This window comes from Buteo buteo, chromosome 1 (assembly GCF_964188355.1).
Source record: "Buteo buteo chromosome 1, bButBut1.hap1.1, whole genome shotgun sequence".
Lineage (NCBI taxonomy): Eukaryota > Metazoa > Chordata > Aves > Accipitriformes > Accipitridae > Buteo > Buteo buteo.
Window position 1 is genome coordinate 49631588 of NC_134171.1, and position 24166 is coordinate 49655753.

General features: G+C 38.2%; 1 protein-coding gene across 5 annotated transcripts in view; it reads left to right on the forward strand.

Moving 5' to 3' along the window:
- Positions 1-24166, forward strand: part of FBXW7 (F-box and WD repeat domain containing 7) — a 195342-nt gene that overhangs the window by 28342 nt on the left and 142834 nt on the right. For 2 of the 5 annotated variants that reach the window (XM_075029903.1, XM_075029911.1), the window contains exon 1: positions 7092-7206. The exons of 1 other annotated variant lie outside the window; for it this stretch is intronic. In XM_075029903.1, the coding sequence (XP_074886004.1) occupies positions 7168-7206 (39 nt within the window). In that variant the 5' untranslated portion in view covers positions 7092-7167. Of the gene's footprint in view, positions 1-7091; positions 7207-24166 lie in introns of those variants that run through there. 2 more of the 5 variants (XR_012650680.1, XM_075029856.1) reach the window with 2 other exon arrangements.

The following is a 24166-nucleotide window of genomic DNA, read 5'->3' on the forward strand; positions in this document are numbered from 1 at the left end:
TGTCTAAGGCCTGGCCATATCAATGCTGTAGGGCTTGGGAGCACTCCTGCGCTGGAGGCTGAGGGGGTGGCAGCCACAGAGGGAAGGGTGGCCGTGGCCTGGGGGTGCCCCATGGAAGGAGCCATGCTGAACCTCAAGACTTCTGCTGTACTGTGCTTGGCTCAGCGGCAAAAAAAGGTGGAGAAGCACTGCTTCAAACTGAACAACTCCGGTTTCTTCAGCCTTTTGTTGTAAGCTGCCATTCCAGCCTTTCAGTCATTGTTGTTTCCCGTTTGTAGATAGCATGGTGAAGACTGAAGTGTTTCTTTTGTCTGATTTGTGAAGTTGTGATCAAAGGAATAAACATCGATAGGAGGGGATTTTTTTAATTTCTTTTTTTATTTGCAGTACTTCATCTTTTGTTGAAAGTGGCATTATGGAGAAACTGTTTGGTTTATCACACTTGCGGATTCAGGGAAGCTAGTACCTTTTTTGTACTTGGGTTACTCCTTTCTCTGTGCTTGCTTCAGACAGTATAGCTTCAGACAAAACTTTGGACTGACCTAGGGGAGAACACAACTGATTAATGTCCAAAAGTCTGACTTCTGTTTTACAAAATGCAGAATTAGTTCTCTGTGCTTGTTCAGTCAGTGTTCTGTGTGCTGAAGCAGGCAGCTTCTGTCTGGGTGGCAGAACCTGGTGTGCGGGAATGGTACTAACTCGTCAGGTTTGCAGTCTCCAGAGTGAAGGGCTAGGATTTAAAATCGAGCGTGACTGCAGCTCCTCCCAGTGGCAGGTCTTCCTCTGCTTCTCTTTGCTGGCACGGCAATGCCAGACCAAGTGGTATTCTGAGAAACACCACCCCGCCGCGTTTTTACAGAGGTGGGAAGGGGTAATTTTATGCCTGACTGGTAGGATCAGTAATAAGGAACTGACTGTGTATCTGTAGCAGCCCACTGGACAGAAAGACTGCCAGAAACATAGCTGTGCTTCCTCATTCAACGTCACTTCACGTTGTTGTAATACAGGTTTGAAAAACTGTGTGTTGCCACAAAGAAGGAAACGGTTACTGTTGTTTTGCACATGCCATCACCCTGATTCTTCCTGCAGAAAATCTGTGAGATTCGTATTCTATCCACATAGTTAAACCTCTCATCCCAGCTCTCATCATCTAGCATCATGATTGCAGCAGCATCTTTATCAGGCCTTTACAAATGCAGTCTTGCTCTTGCTGTATCAACTCAGACTATTGCTGCATGCTGAATTTTATTCTTGTACAACAAGCCATTTCAAAAGTGTTTGGGCAATGCTTCCAGGAGGCAGTGGAGGAGATACCATGACCATTAGCACCAACTGTTCTTGGGTCTATGCCAATCCATGTAATTTTGAAATCTTTTCTGTGCTGCTGTTTGTGCATATATAAAGCCTCTGTGTGTATGTGTATTTACACACACGCGCACACAATGTGAATATATTACACTTCATATTGTTAAAAATTGTATGGGATTTTTGAAAATCATTTACTCATTAGACTTTCTCTTGCATTTCTAATTGCACGGGCAGTTACATTTATTGAATTCCTTTTCAGTTCTGCTTACAGTATTCCCTTTTTCTTACATCCTTAATTGCTAAGCATCTATACACATCAACATACTCAGACTGTAAAGTGCAAACCCTCCACCGTGTCCTTGGAGGTTTTCAAGACCTGACTGGACAAAACCCTGAGCAACTTGGTCTGAATTCAGTATTGAACCATCATTTGAATAGAAGGTTGGATTGGAGACCTCCTGAGATGCCTTAAGTCTAAACTAGTCTGATATTTTTTTCTTTCTGTGGGCAGAATGAAAATCTGGCTCTATAGTCAGTAGTAGGGGCCAAAGTTTCAGTGCTGGAGGACTAATCCAATAGATAGTCAAAGGTTCAGCTTCTAATGACTCCTATCAGTGTACTGGAGCGCCAAATAAATATATCAGAAATGCCCTGCATTTTCTTCTCTCTTTGCTTTGGGTGGAGTGCTAGGATGTGCTTCAGTGCATGTGCACAGCTGCAGGAGAAGCATCCTGGTTCTGAGTATGTACCTACTCCATACTCTGGAGGATGTAAAACTTTGAAGTGGCTTGAGCATTGTTACTGATGGGTGCTTCACACCTTGATAACCTCTGTTCTTACCTGTTAGATCGCACTGGCCTCATCTCTGTATGGTTGCCTGCCTTCACCTCCATTACATCAGACAAATACTGTTTATACCTTTTTTTTTTTTTTAAGAACTTTTATGCCTTCTCCCTATTTTGGTAGTCAGCTGTAAATCATTAAAATATTGAAACCAGTACAGTTCATTTGATAAGATATTAAAAAGGTCTATCAGTCTTCTGTTGTAAAAGCAAGTGATGACTTTTTTTAATAAGAAATTTGAGAATGGAATTTTTGTTAATTAGATGTTCTTGACTATTGACATTAAAAAAAAAGCCTCAATTTTTACTATAGGGAGATGGAACAGAAGAACACTGGGGAGACATAGTAGACTATCTAAAAGAAAAAAAATTTAAAAGGGTTTCTACAACCCTTTCCTGATTTTTTACAGGCAAAAATCAAACATCAGTCTGTATACTGGTGTATGTGTTAATGTATTGTTTTACAATGTGGTACAGTTGACCTCTCCCCCCACCTCTGCTCCTCCTTTCAGTTTCATGGAGTCATAAGGCAATTTAGATTAGGAGGGACTTTGGAGGTCATCTATTTCAGACCCCCACTCAAAGCAGGACCAGCTTAGATGAAGTTGCTCAGGGTTGCTATTCAGGATAAGTTTTTAATATCTCCAAGGACAGATATTCCACAGCTTCTCCAGACAGCCTGCTTCAATATTTAACTGCCTGTGATGTGAAACTTTTTCAGAAGAAATAGTTGTCATTTCTGTTGTTGCAGCTTGTGTCTGTAGCCTTTGTCCCATGCATGACTACGTGCCTCCAAGAAGACTCTGCCAGAGAGACTCTCTGCAGGATAGGTTGTCAGTTATGCAGAGTTAAAGTCTCTTTGTTACTTTTCTGTGACAGTAAAAGGCCCATAACGTATGAAATTACCTGAAAATATTTCTAGTCTATTCATTTTAAGACATGAAAATGAATACATTGGACCTCCTGTAGCTAGCATATAAATTAGAGCACTGGTACAGTATAAGCTGCTTTGTCTGGTATGAATTAGTATAGGAAGATGTTTGTCTTCCCAGGAGTTGTAGCTTTCAAAGGTAAACTTATTTGGGATTTTTGATATATGGAGACAAGTTTGTCTTCAGTAAAGCCAAGGGTAGGGTAAAATTATGGTGAAATATTCTTTGTTCATTGTTCTGTCTGCTGTTAAAACTAGTCTTTCATAATTTTAGGATCTATGCAGGATTCTTACTTGGTCTGTGCTACCTAATACAAAGCAAGCTGAACTCTAAAACTTTTGAATTTTAGTCCCACAGGAGATCTAAGTTGTGGAAGGGAGCACAGGCACCTCACATCCTTTCCTTCAACTGCCAGCCAGCAGTTACTAGACTTGCAAAAACTCTTAGCTGCCTTCCTGGAAGACAGCTGAATCATTAGCCTTTGGTAGTTAATGAATGAGTTTTTTAAAGGGAGCTGTTCTTGGTGGGTTTGGCCAAGGGTCACACTCACTTTAGGAATACCGTCCCCTTCTTGCAGCCTCTGTGCTTTCATCTATCCATCAAGTCTGATCCTTGTTTGGACCTTTTGCATGCTTGTGTTATTTGGTATGTGAATTGTGTGCATTGTAAACTTTGTTACCAAAAATACTTTGCAGTAAAATGAAGGTAACTTAAAATAATGCACTAATTATTTCCAAAAGATATTTCATAAAAATCAGTTTTTCATGATTTGACATGTTTGTTTAAAAGGTGCAAAGGTGAAGTTGCCCAGTAAGTTACCAGTTGTTCTCTGGTTTAACTTGAAAAGTAGCTTTCTTTTAAGAATTTAACACACATGTACACCCCCCACCCCCCCTGCCCAAGTATTCTTAGTGGAAAAAGTAGTAATTTTTTTTTTTAATGGGATCTGCTGGGACAGTCATTCAAAAAATAATACTTTTTTGTTGATTATTACTTTAAGGAGTTATAGTAACTCTTGATTAATCAGTGTTGGTGGTGGTTTTGGGGTGGGTTTTTTTTTTACCCCTCTTTGGAACTCCATTTTAAAAATCTTTTTATCTTTTTGTGTAATGTTTCCTATTGCTCAAATCTGGAGCTAGATGCATTTAGAATAATTAAATGAAACTGTACTTCAACTAGACAATTATCCACAGAAAGATCTTGGGTGTTTTCTAGCAAATTAATTGGATACCAATTGCAAATTTAATTTAGAATTCTGTTCCTTAACTTAACACTTCAAACAACACAAATGAGTAACTTCATGTACTTTTTTCCTTTTTTTCCTTTGGTATACCACTACGTTTCCAGGTCAGCTTTTCATGCATATTACTCCACTTTGTTCCAGAGCTGAACATCATGCAAAAGAACAAACGTGTTCTTTTTGTAAGAGAACATTGCGGCTAGTGATTTAGTATGATAGCCAGCCCTTCATTCTTTAATATCTGAAAAGAGAGTGCTGCTGTTTGTCGTCTTTTCCTTGAATGGCCTTTAGGAGGATGACTTGCCTCCAGTGAGATAAAGCTGAAGAGCAGCCATGATTGCCCTGAGACAAAACAACCTAGCTGTCTTGACAGTGGCCGCTGCCATCTGCTTGCAGGGATGGCAAAAGGACACCTTTTGTAGGGTGGTTCATGGATTAAGCTCATCCTGAGACTGCTGGGGTGGTCTTAAGTGAGACAGCTAATGGTATTACAGAACATCTCTGCATTGTGGACTGAACTGCTTATGAAGCAGTTTCTTAACTGCCACAATTTACAGTCAGGCATTTTTAAGGTAAACAGGCACCAATTTAGTTTAGGTGAGAAAGCCAGTTTATAATTCAGCTTCAGTTGCACAAAATATACAAATATTTACTAACATACTTGCAGTTGTCTCTTTAACTGAAGTTTTGAAGTATATGCTGATTTGCCAGCTGTTGGAGGATGATGAAGTATTTAGCTGAATATAAACTCTAGTAGAAAATTATTCTTTTGGGAAAAATTTAAGGGAAATGCTTCCTTAAATTTGGGTGAACTTTTAAACTTGTATGAAATGCTAGTATAAAACTAAAATCTAGCAATTGAAAACTGTGAGAGGGAGGGTTTGAAATAGAGTTACAGGCATTGTTCATACCTAGATGTGATTATACAATGTTTTCTGCTCCTCAGTGACACAATATTTTGGCTAATGGGTTCAATATGTGACTGATTGACATGTTCCATGAAGACTTATTTACATTGCATACATTGCATTAAAATACTGAGTAGAAAAACTAGTGGATAGGAACAGAAACTATTTGCAGAAAGCTAAGAAAATGATTTTGATATCCTAAAGATGACATAAACTGAAATTCTTTAGGGATACTTTATCTGACATGCTCCAACGATACTGCTACTTAGCTAGGGGGACTAATATTCAAAGACTGTTCTGAGATGAGTATGTAACATAGCTGGAGGTATCTGCTCTGAAACGTCCACATTGCATTCGGGAGTGGCAAACTGTATGGTAGTTCTGAAGAGCATTGTGATAAAAGCCAGGCTGACCATTGTAAGCGGGAATACTCAAAGTCAGGTTGTTAAGAGTCTGGGAGCTGGACTGCAGTGAACCAGGGCCATGGATGCAGGCGACATATCCAGGAGTTAGAATACAATACTGGGAGGGACAGTGGCACACCTTCATGGGAAAGGTGATTGACTGAGTAAATATAACCTAGAATTGCAAATGAATATTACATGTGTGTTTCAATAAAGTCATTCCTAGCTGGTGAAGTCTAGAAGTATAATGTTTATGTAACACTGAAACACTGAAGATGCATCAATTACAAAGCTCCCAGATACATCAATTACAAAGCTCCCAGATACATCGATTTAAAAGCTCCAAGAAACAATGTGGGAGAACTCTTCCTTGTGTCTTGTTGATTTAAATCTTAGTCCCTGAGAAATTCAATATTTGTGCTCAGATTGTATATGTTTTCTTTTATGCCCGTTTGAAAGCTTAGTGCCTAAGAGTTTTAGAATTACTTAAATTTTTTGTTTTGTGGAACGTGTGAGATGCAGGATGTACTAGGCATCCTGAGAAGTGGATACAGCAAATCATAATGGTATTGCAGCTGTGATGGGGTAGAAGAATGAGAGTAAGACCAGGCTTGTGCAGTGAGGGACAGGAGAGGGAAGAAGGGTTGGATGCCTTGTTATACCAGCTAACGAAAAGGGAGGGGGTGGAATTTTCTGGGGTATGAATTCTTAGGTGTAAATGGCAAATGATAAATTAGTTACACTGATTAATTAACTAAAGCATTTGATTTAATTGAAGTTGATTTACTTATGTTACAGCAGACAAAAAAAACCACGAGCAAACTGAGACTTCATCTTGACTGTGTCCTCGAGCACTCTATTTACAGTGCTACAATAAATGAAATAAAGTGAGGTTTATATTTGAATGACGGCTACACAAAATGAACAACAATACTCTTTTTATGTTCTAAAAGGTCTTGGTGTCATTGTTTCCCTCTCTCCCACTCCCAACTAAATGAAAGAGAAAAAATACCAACACCCAAACAATGAAAAATAAAACAAACAACAAAACAAACCAGCTGGTCTAATAAGATCCTGTGCTATTCTGTACGTTTTACATTCTTCAATATGACCCTTAGGAAACTGAGCTGGGAATGGGTTGCTTGGGATGCATTGTACTAAGTATATCACATTCACCCATGTGTTGCTTGTCAGATGTTATAAAAACACCATTAGGTGAAAAATCTTTAAGAAAAACATTGTGTTGCAGGTAAACACCTTAGAATTACGTTGGTAAAAGCTTCACTTGTACTATTCTTTAGTTAGTAAATTATGATAATAGTAATGTAATATTATAGTATAGTTTTCAGTCTTCAGTGTTTTTATTAATGGTGCCTGTAGATGTCCTGTTAATTAGCTCAGATATGATTGTCAAGGTTTTGCTGAGCATGTTAACTTTTCTGTATGTTGTAGGTCAAGGAAAATGTTTTTCTGAAGTATGTTCAAACCTGGGTCTGAAGTCTGGAGCAAAGAATGTCATGATCCTTAACAGGAATGATAAACTGCTTGTTCTTTAGGGTCTCAGTTGTTCAGGTATCTCTTGCTAGTTTTTCTGCTCATCAACCTCCAATGTGAAGTGCTTGTCATTTAGGGTTCTTGCATATACTTGTACACTAATCAGTTCATCTTGGTGTTGCTTTAGGGAGAAAGTACTTCCTGAAGTTTGAAAAACATTAAATCTTATGTATTCTAAAGATGGTTTGTAGATTGGATATTCTGGGACCAAAGATGTTCAGAACTGTGGAGAAATTGAATATTTTCTCCTAATTATAAAAAAAAACTGCTAAAAGGCATGTAATCAGATGTGAATTTTGCAAGATCCTTGTACAGATGTTTCTGCTTCCAGTTACTAATTCTAACTTATTAAACCTTACATGACTTTGTATAGCTTGCTTCATCTGCACTAGCTGCTTACTGCTAAGTGGTTGCAGAGAGATGTGTGTATGTAAAACTTGGCTCCCAGTATGTGCACAGGTGACCTCACTGTGACCTCCCTACTTAATTGGTCTTTCACATCTTGATATTAATTAAAGCATGTTAACACCCAAGAAAATAATGAGCCTTAAAACACAAGAACTAGTCATCATTTAGAAGTAAAATCTTGTTGTGGTAATACATAATGAAAGTTTGTTTAGCATGTTACATTGATGGCTAATTATCCTATATAGCTAGGGTGCTAGTTCTAAGTCAGTTCTTCTCCCCCTGTAATGCTGTGGGTCCACTTGCTGCTCAAATGCAATGGCAGCTGTGGACGATTAAAGGGCTGGAGTGCTTTGAGCAGCACATTAGAGTGCATCCAGCTTGAGCTCCCTCTGAGCAGGGTTCAGAACATTTATTGCTGTGACTCTGCTCTCAGTTTTGAGCACTTCTTTCTCTCTGGCAAGCTGGCACCATCATGTCAAAACCCTTAACGTTTATTTCTTCTATACTTTGGTTACAGGAAAAGGAAAGAAAACTACTTATTTCTCCTGTTAACTGTTTTTTCTTCATGTCTTCAAGAAAAATTGTATCCCTCCTTTTCTATCTCTTCATTACTAATATAGTAAGTAAATAACTTAGTCTTTAACTTCTTTACCTTACTGGAGTGCCCTAAGCGTAGTAAGCATTAGTCCTGTTTTATAGACAAGGAAATGAGGAACAGAGCAACAAACAATTTCATCAGTATGTCGTACAACATCCATGGATTTGGTTGTGCTTGAGTTGCTGTGATAAACCTGCTGGCTTAACCAGCAATACCCCCAGCCTCCCCTGGCCCCCTTTGTCACTCCTGTTCTCTTCTACCCTCCACCTCACTGTCCACCTCTCTATTACGTTGATGAAGTCATGTGTAGCATAGCACAGTGATCTAGATTGGGCATCTTATGAAGTGTGGCCTTCTTTTTTTCCTGGGTTATTTTTCATCCAAATCAATTTTCCTATTCTTCCCTGTCCAACTAAATGAACAATTATACCTCTGTATTTCCCTCCGTATGGGAGGGAGAGGGGTTTAAAACGAGAGATCAAATGCTGTGTAACCTGGCATAAGCAATGTTGCTGCTAAGATCAAAACGAGTGTTAGGCTATAGTTTTTTAGTACTTTAAAGTAGGCAGTGCTGCTGAAACAAATTCTTCTGATCAGCTTCTGACTCTTGACTTCTAGAAGTTCTGGAGCATTTGTGCAGTGAACTAGATTTTGGAACTATGGCAGGTTAAAACTAATTATCTAGAGAACATGCAAAATATCTGTGCAGTCTGCACAGATTCTTGTGCCAACACAAGGCCAGGGATGACATGGGGATGGAAACATCTGAGAGAGGAATGAAGTACGTTTTTGAAGCTAGTGTAGGTGGTTCTGCTGCCAGTGCTCATCGAACTGCAGCAGCCTCAGGTGAACTTCCCTGTGGTGAGCGTTAACACTGGGTTACTCTAGCTCAGCAAAATTCAAGATGTGGCTGTAGCGGGAGTTAATATGCCTGTGCTAGTGTGTTTTTAGCTAGTGTCTTTTATGATGGAGAGTGCTTCAGTTTTGCATTCTGGCACACACTTAAAGCTTGTACTGAAGCATCTGTACTGCTATTGTTACTGGTGTTGTCTAGGTTAAGCTAACACATGATAATACATCGATTTTTCTGTGTAGAAAGTAGATGGTATGGCATAAAAAGGTAAGGAGAAGCTAATTGTCTTTTTGTTTTCTGTCCTGTAGATAAATTGATAAATACAAATATATTTGATAGTTTAGAAAAGATTTAACTATTTCTTCAGTTCTTTTTATATCAGTCTCTGATTTTTGAATGGATGAAAGTACTATAAGATGTATTAAGAAATGCAGTATACAGCCATCATAAATATGGAGTGTCCTTATAGGTTGTTCCTTACTACTCAACCCAGTTCAAGAACTGACATACTACATATTTTTGTGGAAAAATTTTGCACTGCATCTATATGTATGTGGATTTTTTTGCCATCTCCTTTTTGTTAGGAGGAGGTTGATGGAAGGATGTAACTTCTGTTTACCTTGAGTTAGGTTGGCCTTAGTGGTTTTATCTGTTTTACTTTTAGAGTTGAAGTTCACTTAGTCTTTGTTAAGGAAATGTGAAGTATTCTCTAGAAAGTACAGTTTGCAAAACGCTCACTTTCTCTGATAGCTTTGGATTACCTTCACTTTTTTTTAGCTGGAGGACACAGTTTCCCTTCTAGGATTACCAGATCGATGATCTCATATGAAAAAAAGTGAACAGGCAAGGTGCTTTTTTCATCCTGTTAGATCAACATCTGTTTATATTTTCTGCTGTTCAATGTAGCCAGCTTCTCTGATTAAGAAGCCCCAGATTTTCACCAGAAAGTTAAGGGAAGAGGACATAATTGTATGTTGTGATGAACTTGTATCTAAATTAAAAATAGACTCACTCATACAGATTGTATTAACTGTAGCCATGGGTGAGGCTGTGCAGAAAGATCTGGACCGTGACTTCCAAAGGGGTAATGAAAATGCATTTGGCAGTGAATAAGGACTTCAGACAGAGTATTGCAGAAGGTAATATTTATAGTAAATTTTTTGCCTTACTGTAAGCCTGTAGGTCGAGGGTGAGGCTTGAGTAGAGAAATGGGGCAAAAAATGTCTGTTACTTGATAATGATTATATTAATGTTGTAAGCTTTTATTTGAAGTAGCCAGTCATCTTTGAGTTTTCTACATCTTAAATGTAATAAAGGCCAATCCACTTGTTTCCTGCACAGTCTGAAGAGCACAGAGGGTTAGAATAGTTTCATTGTTGTGGTGGTTCTTGATTTAACATGAAATATAGTGGGATCACTGATCTTTATAAGGCTGTTGTCTTTCTCTCTTGAACTTTGAAATTGGCTTGTAAGGTTTCTTATTTGAAATATTCCTATTGGTTAACCAGAAGGTGAAGGTCTGCTTTCCTCTGTACTCAGACATGGATAAATCACATATTTGGTTTGGTGTGTTATTTTTTGTTTTGACATTTTCAAAAAATACTGCTGAAAAACTGAATTTTATAAAGCTGATTTCTATCTGCAGCTCTATTAAGACCTAGATTATGGATGAGAGTAAGTTACATTTTTAAAAGAATTTAGTAATTCTGAATATTGATTGAAATTACAGTGAACAAAAAGAATTACAGGTCTTGCTTTATGGTGTGATCTGACATGGGGACATGATAATTTCTGTATCGAAGGGTTGGCTGTTTTGTCAGAGAGCTTTTCTCCTGTTTTGCCAGTTCTTGCAAAAAATGCACCTTGCTGGATGATGTGGTACTTCTTCCAGTAGCAGGGAAGGGAGTGTGGTCTCTCATTCCATGTCACTTGGCAGCACCCATCTGTGACTAGGCACTGGAGTCAGTCTGCCCATATACAGCAGGCCTGACACTTTCTGCAAGCATCAGGCTTTCATGACACATAAATGTAAGATTATGTCCCTGTTACTTCTCATCCCTCTATCTTTGCCCCAGGGAGACAAGGGTACCAGGGGTCAGATGCAAAGTCTGGGCTAAGTTACTTGTGGCAATCCTGCATAAAGGGGTTGAAAACCACCATTTAAGACTCGTGTTTCAGCCTTGCCAGGTCAGCAGCATTCTGTTCCAAGGGTGTAGCAGGAATTGCCTGGTTATTATCCTGCGCTTCTTGTGGAAAAATTACCATCCTGTCAGTGGCGACAGTGTGGCTGTTCTGAGAAGTTGGTTGTCCTCATCTTCATCTCCATCAGTGGTAATGGGAATGGGTGGCTCTGAAATTTGCAGTCAACCACTTGCTTCCTCTGTGGTATTTATTACAGGCTAGGGTGTTAGAACAGCATCCCTCCTTCCATAAGATGTCAGTTTTCTTCTACACTCATTTGGGATTTTTTTTCCATTGCCCCTGTTTGAAAAGGGGTAGCACTCATAATTAAGTCACCTTTAAAAAGAAGTACCAAGCATAAATTGATAGTGTTTTGTTCCTAAATCAGCAGATGCCTGAAACAAGAGCTCTGAAAGACAGAAACATTCAATGCTTGCACTGAGAGTTACCTCTGAGGAAAATATTAACTATTTCAATACTGGGTTGTAACTTGACAGTCAGCCAAGTGCTTATCGCAAACTGCTTCCCAGAGCTCTAAAGGAGGAAAATTACCAGCTGTTAAAAACAGGCATGTGTGGATATCTTTAAGAACTTTTAATACTTATGAGGTAATATTTTAGCATACTGAAAATGAGTAGGTAATATAGGTAGTGTGAATTTATTCTTTACTTGAGGGATTACTGACTACTTGTATTCGATTGGTTTATAATCTCCAGTTGTTTTCCTGTGCTGTGTAGAAAACTGTCTTGTACAGATGGTTTTTAGGGAAGAGGCGAGAAGAGAAGGGGGAAGTAGAGACTACTCAGTAAAGCTGTAAGTGCATTTGGGCGGGCTAGAGGAGAGGAATAACTCCTGTGCAGATGTCCGCATATTTAGCTGTAATAGCTCCATACCTAATTTGGTGCGAGTGATTGCTGCTGCCTGTGTTCATGACTCAAATGTAGGCTTCCTATCCAATGCCAGGAGCCACATGTCTATTAACAGCGCTACTTAAGCTAAGTGATTTTAGCTCCCAAGCCAAATTATGAAATCTGTTGTCCTTAAGCCCACTAGAAAAGGCATCCAGAAATCTGCCACTGGATCATCTGTTCTCTTAGGAGACATCCTCACAAGCCCCACACTGATTACCCTCATTAGACTATACTCACTGTGCGGACTAAACCTTTTTTCTCTCATATAGCTGGAAGATGGTAGAAAGGACTTTCTTCTGTTTTAGCAGGTGCTGGGAATTGTTCAAGGTGTATGATTTTTACTTAGGTAGTCAGTCCAGTTGAAGAGGTAAATATGACTCCTCTGGGGAGTGAAGTATAGGGAAGTTAGCTAGGGAGGCAAGACCTGTGGGTGGAGGACTCACTCATCAAAGAAATGCTAGTGATTTCTCCTTTTTTACTCCCCCCCCCCCCCGCTTGTTTCCTTGCTTGCCTGCAATAAAGGCAACTGAACACATAGAGTGAGAAAGACTGTGGGGATTTTGCATGGCCAGGAGAGTAGGGAGACTAACCTACATATGGTCCTTAGGCAAGAGTAGATACAGGAGATTTTCAAAAGTTTTACTACAGTTTTCCGTAGTATGCAACGCTTGTGGATTGGAGCGATTAAATTTTAGAGTGCAAAATACCTTGACTGTAAAAGTTATGTTAATCCCCCCCCCCCCCCCCTGCTTTTAACTTTCTTTTTTTTAGGCTCTGCATGAGCATGTTGAAATAAATGTTGAGAACACTTTAATCATATACAGGAAGAACTTTTTCTTCCTTGCTGCATCAACTTGCAATAAATATCAAATGATGTTTCAGTTGGGAGGAGTACTGTAGCGAAGTTCAGACAAAGAAATGCAGTTGGTATGTGGGTGTCTCTTGGGTATAATGAATAAACACATCTCAAGTCTGGTAAGTGATAGAGTGGTTCTTACAAAATTATAGAGAATGAGTTGGTATCCTGTCACCTTTTTTTTCCTCTTGAGCAGAGAGTCCAGGTGGATGGACAGCATGCAAGATGAATACTGAAAATATGTACACAGTATGGAGTTAATGTGAAGGCGCTGTACATGTAGTTTTAGGCAAAGGGAGCCTCTAATTTGGATAGCTAATGATGATCATGTATCTGTACTGAGATGTTTGTCAGTTCAGTTAGTTGGATATGTCACTACATTTCCTGGAGTGAATGGTGTTAAGAAATTAGAATGGCAGTGGTGTGGACTCTTACCTCAAAGCAGATGAGTGAAACACAAGTCCCAAACCTCCCAGCATCACAGGGCTTTCATGCTCTTGGAAGCCAGGGTTCAGGTCACGTGCCTATGATGCACAGGGGAAAGATGGCAAGTCTACTGATGTCCAGAAGAGTTAAAGAAAACACCTCCTGGTAATGCAAATGCTAGAACTGTGTTTTTCCTTTTATGTCTATGGTTGAAGCTGGGAAGAGTACCACCATTTGGGTTTTGGAGAGTGGTGCTGTTTGTATGTTTTGTTTTTCAAATTAGAAAACTTGTCATCAACAAAGAGGGTCAGGTATGAGATGGGGGTCTTAGGAGGTGCAGCCAGTGTTTGTCCTGCATAAGCTTGTACAAATTGCACAATTATAAAACAAAAAGAGTTGTCTCCTGCTTCTTCAACCACCCAACCACCCCCCCCTTTTTTTTTTTTTATTCCTCCTGTGTGAGAGGGGAAATAATGAGCCTGAGCTTGATTACCCATTCAACTCTCCCTACCCCAAACAGAAGGAAAGGACCTTGAGAAAAGCTGATGAAGCTGAAACCCACTATGTTCTGTTGCATTGTGTCTTGGGTAAAACTGGACATTCCTTCTTATATCCATCCTGTAACTGCCTTTTTTTTTTTTTTTTAATTTTAAATCTTTCTGTTTTGTTTTATTATCTTGGACATGAGAATGCAAACATCGAAAGACCATTTTCACATCTTTAAGTTGGAATCTTGAGAGTGCAGCAGATGATGTAATTTTTAAAGCAGTTTGCTGCTTCTCCCAATGGAGGGGTTTTTAAAGTTTTTATTACCAGTAGCAAACCTTCAATTAGAAGCTATCTTTTATCTATTTACCTGTTGTACTGGTATATGAAAGGACTCTTAGTCCTTTATATGTACCAATAAAGCAGCTTTTTGGATTATGAAGAAATACATAGCTTAGGTGCAGTTCATGGCACTACAAGTTCTTTTATTATTTTAACGAGATTTATAGAATTTCTTTCAGATTGATATCATCTTCATTTGAAAAATAATTTCAAAAAGCCTACATTCTTACTTTGTACCAATTTTTGCCTTGCATGAATAAGTGTATATTCTGACTGTATTAAAAGTTAGGTATGTATTGAAAACAGCTTTTTTTTTTCCTAAGCAACGATTTGAGTATTACCTTTGAGAAGATCAATTCATTTGCGAGCAAGTATACCAACCAGTCCTTTTCTTGACCAGCTATTGAAAAGTATAATGTATGTGCTTGCTCTGCATGTTGGATTTCTTTTCTGAGGCAGTGGAACTGGCTGCAGACAGAGCAGGGCAGCTGACCAGACCATGTGGAAAGCCCTGGGGATCTCTGGTGTTTCTGACTATCTTTCAGAGAGTTGCCTTGAAACATGTTCATTTGTTGTGGAAAGTATCTTCTGTCCTTCTAAACCCTTTAGACTTGTAGATTCTCTTGCATTCTCTTGCTCTTTCTAAATATGTAACAAATAAACCTGTTGGCTTTTTTCAGTTTGAGCATTTTACTGTATATCAGGCATGTTGTATGTTTAGATCTTAGCAATATGTTTAGACACTTAAACCTTACAATGAATTCTGTATAGTATAGTGGTTTTGCTACTACACGTGATTAGTAATTGTGTATTACTAATCATATGCTACACCAATTTCGCAAGTATCTCTTTTTGTAGGAAGGCTTTCCCCCAGTTCAAAGTTGTATTTATTTGATTATTTGTTCAGTAACTGTTTCATAATTTATATATTGTTTCTATATGTATATCCTTGTGAACAACTAAGTGAAGTATATATTCTGTACATATTGGTACATTTTTTTTAATTGGTACTTACACTTTTCATAGTCTACAGTCTTTTCCACTCTCTGTGTCCAAGTGATATTTCATCCAGGCTCTTTAACTAAGTGTGTCTGGCTGTTTGCCCATTGAGATTTTGCATACAGGAGAGCATGGCCTTAGCTTAGCATGAAATCATGCAATTTCCTTTGCCTTTTTTTTAAAAAATAGAAACGGTCTGTGGCTTGTAATGAAGAATATTGCAAGAAACCTTTGTTAGTATGATAAATGTTTCTTTAAAACCATAAACAATCCTGCTGTGTTTTTAAGTTTGGACTTGACTAAGTTTGTGGAAGTCATGAGAGCTAATATAATGATAAAAATAGCTGGTATTCTCAAAGGTAACCACAGTTCTGAGGATGTTGTCTTCATGACTCTGTCCTGTCAATGACTATTATGAAGGAGAACATTATGCATTTAATACTTTAGTTAGAAACAGGGAAGTAACAAAAAAGATTCATAGCAAGCTCTTTTAATTTCAGGTGAAACATACTATGGGGAGTAAAGATGTATTGAAAGTTTTGCTGATAAGACACTAGAAAAGTAGAAGAAACAAAATATAGTGGTAACACCAATGTAAAATTTAAGCAAGTCTGTCTTCATGTTTTAAATGACGCTATATGATGCTTTGGGTGGGGTGAAAAAAGTTTGTTCATTTTTATCAACTATGTCACTGAGTGGGACTTCAATTCTGCTGTCCATAGATAGGCAAAAAAAAAAATAATCCTGCAGTGATATTACTTTGACATTCTTAAAAATATTAATTTTAATTTATGTTTTAGATACTTATCCTGTGAAACTGGTTGTCAGTCACTGACATGCTATATCTGCATGCACCCTGGGATCAATAGTACATTAAGGAAACTGACATGAGGAGGGGAAAAAAATCATAAATAATGACTAGCAGACTTCACTGCTGGTGCTTCATTTCTACCAAGAATAATACAAATTCTAGTGAAGTACCCTTGTACTTCCTCACCCTGTTAGACTCAAAATCATTATCCCAAACATTAATGCTTTCCTTTATTCTGTGTCTTGTTAAGAAATATATCTGTGCAATCCTTAACTATGTGCTGCCAAAGGAAAAAGCTAGTGTTTCTATTCATCAGAAATACAGGTACAGTAAGAATATTTGTATTAGAACTGATCTGCAGTCTACTGAGAGACCAGGATTTGAAGTAGGGGGATGTGGGCATTGCTTTTAACAACATTTTCTTAGCTTGTAAACAATAGATGCTTGTGAAAAGAGATTTTTTGTGGTATGCAGGACATGTGAAATGTTGAGCATTAGAGCATGATCCTTGCACTTTAAATCTGTGTATTAATTTTTTTCATTAGCTCTCTCTGCTTCCACATCCTGCACATTGCTGGCAAGCATGTATCAGCAATAAGACTTTCTTCACTAATGTGTCTGACATATCTCTGAAATGTGGCTGGTCAGATCTATAGCTGCTTTTTTTGGAAGTTGGTTCCTTTCAAGCCATTTAAGTAATTTCACCTGATATTACTTTAAATTTTCTATATAATGTGCTCTTTCGATGAATAGCCGTGTAGAATCAGCACAGGAAGAGCAAAGTCCTTGGCAATACCAGCTCAATTGCATCTGCAGATGAGGATTTAAAATTCTATGCAGCAGACAGTACCTCCAGCAGGCGAGTAAAAGGTTACTGCATTATTTTGCTTGTTTGCATCTGTAGTCTTTCTCTACTGAAGATTTTTTTTTTAATTGTTCAATTTGTTATGCATGCTTGTATATAGATACTACTGGAAATTGATTTAATAGAAACATGAACATCAAAAGGGCAGAGCAAGGTGAAGGGAGAGGCTCAGTTCAGCTTTAAACTAAGGAAAGGGAGGGGGAAAGAGAGTAAAAGGGAGGGGTGAGAGAGCAGGAGAGAAATTAAGCTTTCAATGCAGTGTGAAAATGAGAAGTTTTTTTGTGACTATATTAATTTCAGCTGTTTTCACATCACTTGCATTTTTCTTAACCTTTTGCTAAAGAGGATGCTATTGAACAAGCACTGATAGCTCTATAAATGTAAGTGACAATTATTTCAAGTCAGATTATCCCATAATCGGGTTAAGCAGTTGTGTTAATGTGAGACCTTCTACTTTCAGAAACAGTATTGCATACCATCTTAAACCAATTAAAATGAGCTTTTTACAATATTACTTGCATTTTTTCAATGAAGAGAAAAAAGAAATCTTTATTTATTATCTATATTTATTATTTATTATTATATAGTATCTCTTGCAAATGAAAGAACATTTCCAGCAGTAAGTTACTTGTGTGTGTTAAATTAGAGAGGTATTCAATACTGTATTTTGAGCAGTGTACTTCTTTTTAAAGGTTAGAAGACCTGTTCATATCTGACTGCTCATTTCAATGTTTTGCCTTTTTTGTTTTTCTAAGAGCAAAGGGCTCCTCAAAGACTTTAATAAAGCTGCTTATACGATCTACCTCTAACTTGCTTTGAGAGTTGGTTGTGGTACCTTTGGACATTCTACTATAAATTCTCTCATGCTTGCTTCTTCCCAGGTTTAAATTTCTGTTGGCTTTTCCTGGTGTTTTTCTTACGTAGGTTTGTAGCAGCCATTCTTATTTCAGGATTTGCTAGACCTGGGTAGCATTTTTCTCATGCATTCTGACTTTTTAAGAAGACGTTTTGCTGGTTGGTTTTTGTTTTGTTTTGGTTTTTTTTGTTTGTTTTTTTTTTTTCCTCCCAGACGCTGCAAATAGTCTCGGAATGTAGCAGTCAGACAGGTCTCCTGTGTAATTGGAAGGTCCCTTTCAAGCAGAGGCGTTACAGAAGGTTGGCAGCTCCGAACGTCTGCAATAACCTGCTCTGTGCTGTGGCCGTGTGGTGCGGAGGCCCTCGCTGGCGTGGAGGATGCTGTGGGCAAGGATGCTGTGGGCGAGCGTGTGGGGCTGCGCGGGGTGGGGCTCTCGGCTGTTGGCTGCTGGCGTAGCCTCCTCTGTCTGGGGCCCAGGCTGGATAGGCTGCGCTGCTGGGGAGGGTAAAACAGACTTGAAGTGACAAGAGCCACAGAAGGAATAGTCAGCAAGCAGTTTGGAGAGATTGCCATCCTGGAATTTACTCCTCTGTTAGACAGTCCATCTTTTCAAAGCAGCTTACTTTGCAAAGAGGGATAGAGGGAAAAATGTGTATGTTTTTTTAAGCATGAGGTATTACTTGCTGATGAGACTGGCTGATATTTTTTTGAGAAACACTTCCCCCCCCCCCCCTTTCTGCTTAGCAGTCTTAATTTCAGCCAGGGAGCTGCAGAATGAGGCAGCTGGCCAATTTTGAGTGTTTATGGGACAGTACTGGTCCTAATTTCTTTACGAATAAACTCGTCTGATGAGCAAGTCAATGTGTGGCTGTGGCTGCAGCATTATTTCTTCTTTAATGAAGAGGCTGGGCTGTTCGACCTGCTGCTCCAATCTTCTATCTTGCAGTCATACATCAGAGCAGTTGCAGAGACTATCCATTGAATGTCTCAATCAGCCGAAGAAGGTAACTATATTTTAAATTTTAACTTTACCATTAAAAGGATGCTGTATAATTTGGACTTAAATGATAAAAAGACAAATTTCAGATGTTCTTAGCAGCTTTCTTGACCTTGCAGTAGCTATCCAATATCATTTTGCCATTATCAGGTTGTGTAGCAATAGAAATGTGCTGCAGTAATTGATTTTGTAATAGGATCAGGTGATTTACTGGCTGCACTGACAACCACTTGCTTGCTTGTTCTGAAACGTGGAGCACTCTAATGGATGTTTTGATTGCAGCCTTGAGTTGCTCTGAAACTGCTAGATGGTCAAAGACGTAACATCTCATTTTTCAGAAAAAAACCTTCTCTATTCTCCAATAACTTTGTAAATTCATTGAATTTTTTAAATACTTACTCTTCAGATTCCAGATTATTTGTAAAAGCCTTTGTGTGTAGAATTGGAAATTGTCTTGATCAACTTTATGGGTGTCAATTTATCCCCTTTCCTCACAGCCACTTAAAACCCATTAACGCATGTGCTTTGTACATTTCCTGAGAATTTGGTCCGTGCTAAACATAGTCTGTCTGTGCCTAGGGAGAGTATACAACAATTCTTTGTGGATTGCTATTAAAAGTTGTATTTTTCTGTTAATATATTATGCTTTGGAAGCAGAAATCTGGCTCTAATTAGAAAACAAACTGAACCATTCCATATCAGAATATGGATTTTACTGTAGAAAAAGTCATTAGGAGCTGTGATCCAGTGAATGAAATTGGGGAGCTTAATTGGGTATACCTTTTGGACCAAGCTGTCTTAGGCAGATAAAATTGAAATGTGTTGTTTAACTCTTAGAGCTTTTAAGATACGTAGTGAACCATTCATCTCCAAGTTAATTGGAGAGTAGTATGAGCACGGAGTATGTTACAGTGGTTATTTATAGCTTATACCTAATTGTTTTCACTTTCAAAGAAGTCTTAGATTTTATCCATTATTGTGCAAGAATAAACATGCCCTTTTGAGTGCTTGTTCACTGTTTTGTGCCTTATCATGTAAGAATGAAAACTTAAAAACAAAAAACCCCATTGTGTTATTAAAAATGGCTTTTAATTGTTGTTGTGTCTATTTTGGAGTGAAAATTGATGGGGAAAAAATTGGATCGGGAAGTAGAAGAGTCTCACATGGACCTCGAAGTAAGAAACAGTCAAAAGATAACTTCAGTATGCTGAAGTTTAGAGGGTGACACTCACTTTGTCCAGAGGACAACAGTATGCTGTGTAAAATAGGCAATTAAATAACTAATAGCTAAGATCAAATATGTAACAGTTTCTCAGGTGGTCATATATACAGTGATTTAAGTGGTCTGAAGTAAATCAAGGTGGCTGGATTTGAATTTGTTGATCCTAATAATGATTAAACCAAACTAAAAAGTTAAGACCTTTCAGCCAGTTCTCACTTGATAAGCAGAGCCAGAGCAATAAACATTTGATTTAAACCAATACATTTTAATTTTGTTTTCCAGTTATGCTTCAGAGAAGGTAACTAAAAGAAAATTGATTCTCACTCATGTAATTTGTTACACCTTTTCCCTTATGAGGAGAATATACTATTTCCACATTTGTTCACATAGTGTATTGCTTGACATTCAGATTTTTTCAGCTGTTTGGTTTGGGTTTGTTGGGGTTTTATTGTTTTAATTTTTTTAAAATTTTTTTTAATCGTGAAATGAGCATGAGTCCCTTTGCGGAAATAGATTTCTATCTCTCTGATTTATACATGTGAAAAGAAACCCAAATTCCCATTTCTCCAGCATACAATATGTTTTTTCAGTCTGAAAGAACTGGTCAATGTGTTGGAGTAGCAGAATGAGCCCAAGTGTGTTTTTTGGTTCTGAAGAGGAGTAGTGTTCAAAGGTGGTGATGGTGGTAGGGGGTAGCACTTCACTGAGCTCGGGTTGCAGGATTTACTTAGTGATTACAGAGTTAGCAATTGGACTTTAAAAAAGGTGCGTGGGGAGGCAACAATCTGGTAGTGTTTCAACTATTTACATTGCCTTAGCAGGCAATAGGAAATGCAACTGTTAGCTTAAGAGAGAGAACAATTAAAAATCACTTCCATTTAAAGGAGTTAACTTGATGAGAAAAATAAGGTTAAATAGTTTGGGTTTACTTTGTTTTTATTTTTATACATCTTTCTCAAGGTTAGTTTATACTACATGGGAATTTTGCCACCATAATGTATATTATGAAAGTATTTGCAAGAAAGTTGATGTGATCTGCTGTATTTTGTGATTCTATGATAAAGACAATTATAAAGAGCTAATGAATTTGTTCTGAAGTTCAAGAGGAAAATCTTTGTAAATCGCTGAGGAAAATAGTTGGAAAGAATTGCATTTTTCAGAGAAAATGGAAAATAGGCTCTTTTTGTAAAATAGTAGTGTTTTGTGTGCAAAACTGCACTGCAAAACATACAACTCTGTGAAAGTGTAGCTAGGGCAGGGAAGAGAAAAAGGCCTTTCTGTTGAGAGCGATATGTTACTGAAATGCTAGTAATATACTGATAATAAGTGCTGCGGGAGTACTGTTGCACTAACAAAGCAGAAGGAGGAGTGGAACTAATTGAATAGTAGTACTGGAATCATTGAAATTGGATTTAGCAGTCTGAAAGTTCAGCTGGAAACTCGTCAAAGTGCCTCCAGTGCGTGTTGGTGACCCTTGGGTAACGTGGTCGAAGGTGCTCCGTGGCCAGCTGCTGTGCCCCCAGCATCAGCTCCCAACTCCTGCCCCATGGTCACATCCAGGGCAGATGGGGCAGCAAGTCCCTATGTACAGTGTGTTACTTTAGGTCCTGGCACCTCAGTGGTGCTCTAATTAACAAAAGCCAGCACTTCGCCAGATTTAAAACAGAGTTTCCATCTTACTATTCAGCCAGAAGATATTTGTGGTGGTAGCTGCTACAATAGCCTTGAAAAGGACTTGTTTTCTAAAGAAACTGTCATGAGAATGAAACTTTTAAGTGTGTGAAACATTAGGCTAAACATTATAGTAAAAACCTTTATTAACAAAGAAACAAGACACAAGATAATAATCTTGTAAACTGGTTTTCTCACTCTCCCTGACCTTCCAGATTAGTTGAGGGCTTCTATACCTGGTTACTTAATGAGGAATTGACCAGATTGATTAATAGCTTCCCGCCTCTTGCTGGTGATTTCAGTAGGAACAAATATTAGTTCACTGGCGATTGCAGATCATTTTAGTGCCTCATCTAAACCTAACTTAAAGTCCAGAATAAAATAATGTGATTATGAAAAGGGATGCGTGGCATATCTTGCACCTCAAAATTTGTCAGACGCGGTCATTTTATAAGAACGTAGATGACTGTATTCTTATATATTTAGCCCTCATCTCAAACTGGAAAGGTACCAGGAGTGGAGAATAAGAAATATTTAAAAAAAAAAAAAAAAGGCCTGCATGAAATTGGGGGGAAAACTTGAGGAAGCTAAAGTTGGGATACTAAGGGGAGAAGCAGTAAGTTACTAGGAACTAGAAACAGGCACGGATTTTATTGGAGGGTGGAAAACCTTGCTGTAAGCCGTTGTTCTTATTATCTGTGTATGTATGAATCTTGCACAGCTGCTGAATCAGTTTTGTTTTTGCTTTTGCAGGTAACATGCAGTGTGTGTATATTTATATACACATACAAGAATTATAGTTGGCATTTGTGTTTTCCTATTTGCTTCCTGTTGCCCTCCAAATTTGTGTCATTAGAAACTTATCATGGGATCTGCATGTCAGGCTTTGTTTTCTCAGAAATAAAATTTGTGATCATAATTCTGCATTTTAGATAGCAGTCCTAATGTATCTAAAAGGAACCTTGTAACTCCCACATGGCTAAATTTACCTCTGCTAAGAATAATGTTTTTAAAAAAAGAAAAATAAAAATCAAAGTCATCTTTTGGTAGAATGAAGAGAAAATTTAAGTCCAAATATATCCAATAAAAAAAAGCACAATTATGCCTTTTTAGGTCAAGACCTTTAGTAAATTTAAGATTAATTTTTCCAGTAAATGGATTTTCGTGTTTAAATGTTATGTCATACAGGTACTGAAGTCTAAAAGTTCCATACTTCTGTTTCCTGTGGAGATACCTACTTCCTGTATTTTGCGTATGGCACAACAAGACCAAGTAGCAGGTCATGTAACAATGGCATGAAGTATTTCAGCTGAGCAAGCAGATATGTATTTTTTGGAACTTCTTCAGTTGTGCCATCTTACGTCCACTTTCTGGGTTAAGAGGTTAGCGTAATTTTAAGTGAAGACTTTGCTGAATTCCAAAGTATGGTGGCCTATGATTTTTATGAATGATTGTTGAATTATGGGGTGGTTCTTTGTTTTAAACTGGTCCTTCTCAGCATAGCTGGCTGTTCTGTCTGCCAGCGGCTTAACCGTGAAAGAGTCTTGCAGACTTATGGGGGAGAGACTGGAGGAGCGTGATGTTATGCTTTCAGAGAAGATGCCGTACTATAATCAGAAGGGTGGAGAGGGTAAAATGGACTCTGAATACCCCAAGGAATAACTTTAGCAACAAACCTTTTCTTCTTAGTAGTTGAGAGGCAGAGAACCTTTCTTGGTGGTGTTTGAATGAGGAGATGGTGGGGAGGGTGCAGAACCGAGAGGGAGGAAGCCTTCTGTGTATGGGAGGCAACAGACTATGCCAAGCAACTGAGCTGGGGGAGAAAGGACAAATAGATTTTTAAGGTCAGAGGAACCATTGTGACTATCTAGTCAGACCATCTGCACAGCACAGCACAGGATTGCACCCATGCTGTAACCCCGAGTTGGAGGTTCAACTGTAACAGTATTTAGAGCTAAATTGTACCACTTGTTCTCTTGTTGCAGACTGTTCCATACCACAAAACCCTAATCCAGCATTCATTATATTGTCATCTATTAACTCTTTAAAGATTCCTTTCTATGTTAGCATTTTGATTTTCCTTGGTCTTTGTCAAGCTAAAGTGGTTTTTCTCTTTTACTTTTTTTGAAACAGTAGCACATAATTTCTTTCCTGCTGTTGGCAGAACAGAAGGAATGATGACAACCCAGTAAACAGTAACATTTTGTGGTAAGATGCTAGTACCGCCATCAGTATTGTCATTATCAGAAGAGGAGGAATGTAAGAGATAGCAAAACCATTGCAATGTTCTCTTGCTCAAAGCTGAATTTAGAGGGAAAAAAAAAAATCAATTTCAGAAATAAGTGAGATTTCCCCAAAAGTCCTAATTCAGATGGTTTACCAGAATGGTAGAGTTTTTCTTCATCCCAGCAGGCTGACATCGCAAGTCTTGATTTGAGTACAATCACTATCTTACAAATGGACAAGTACTACAACACAGACAATTTTGTTAATAGT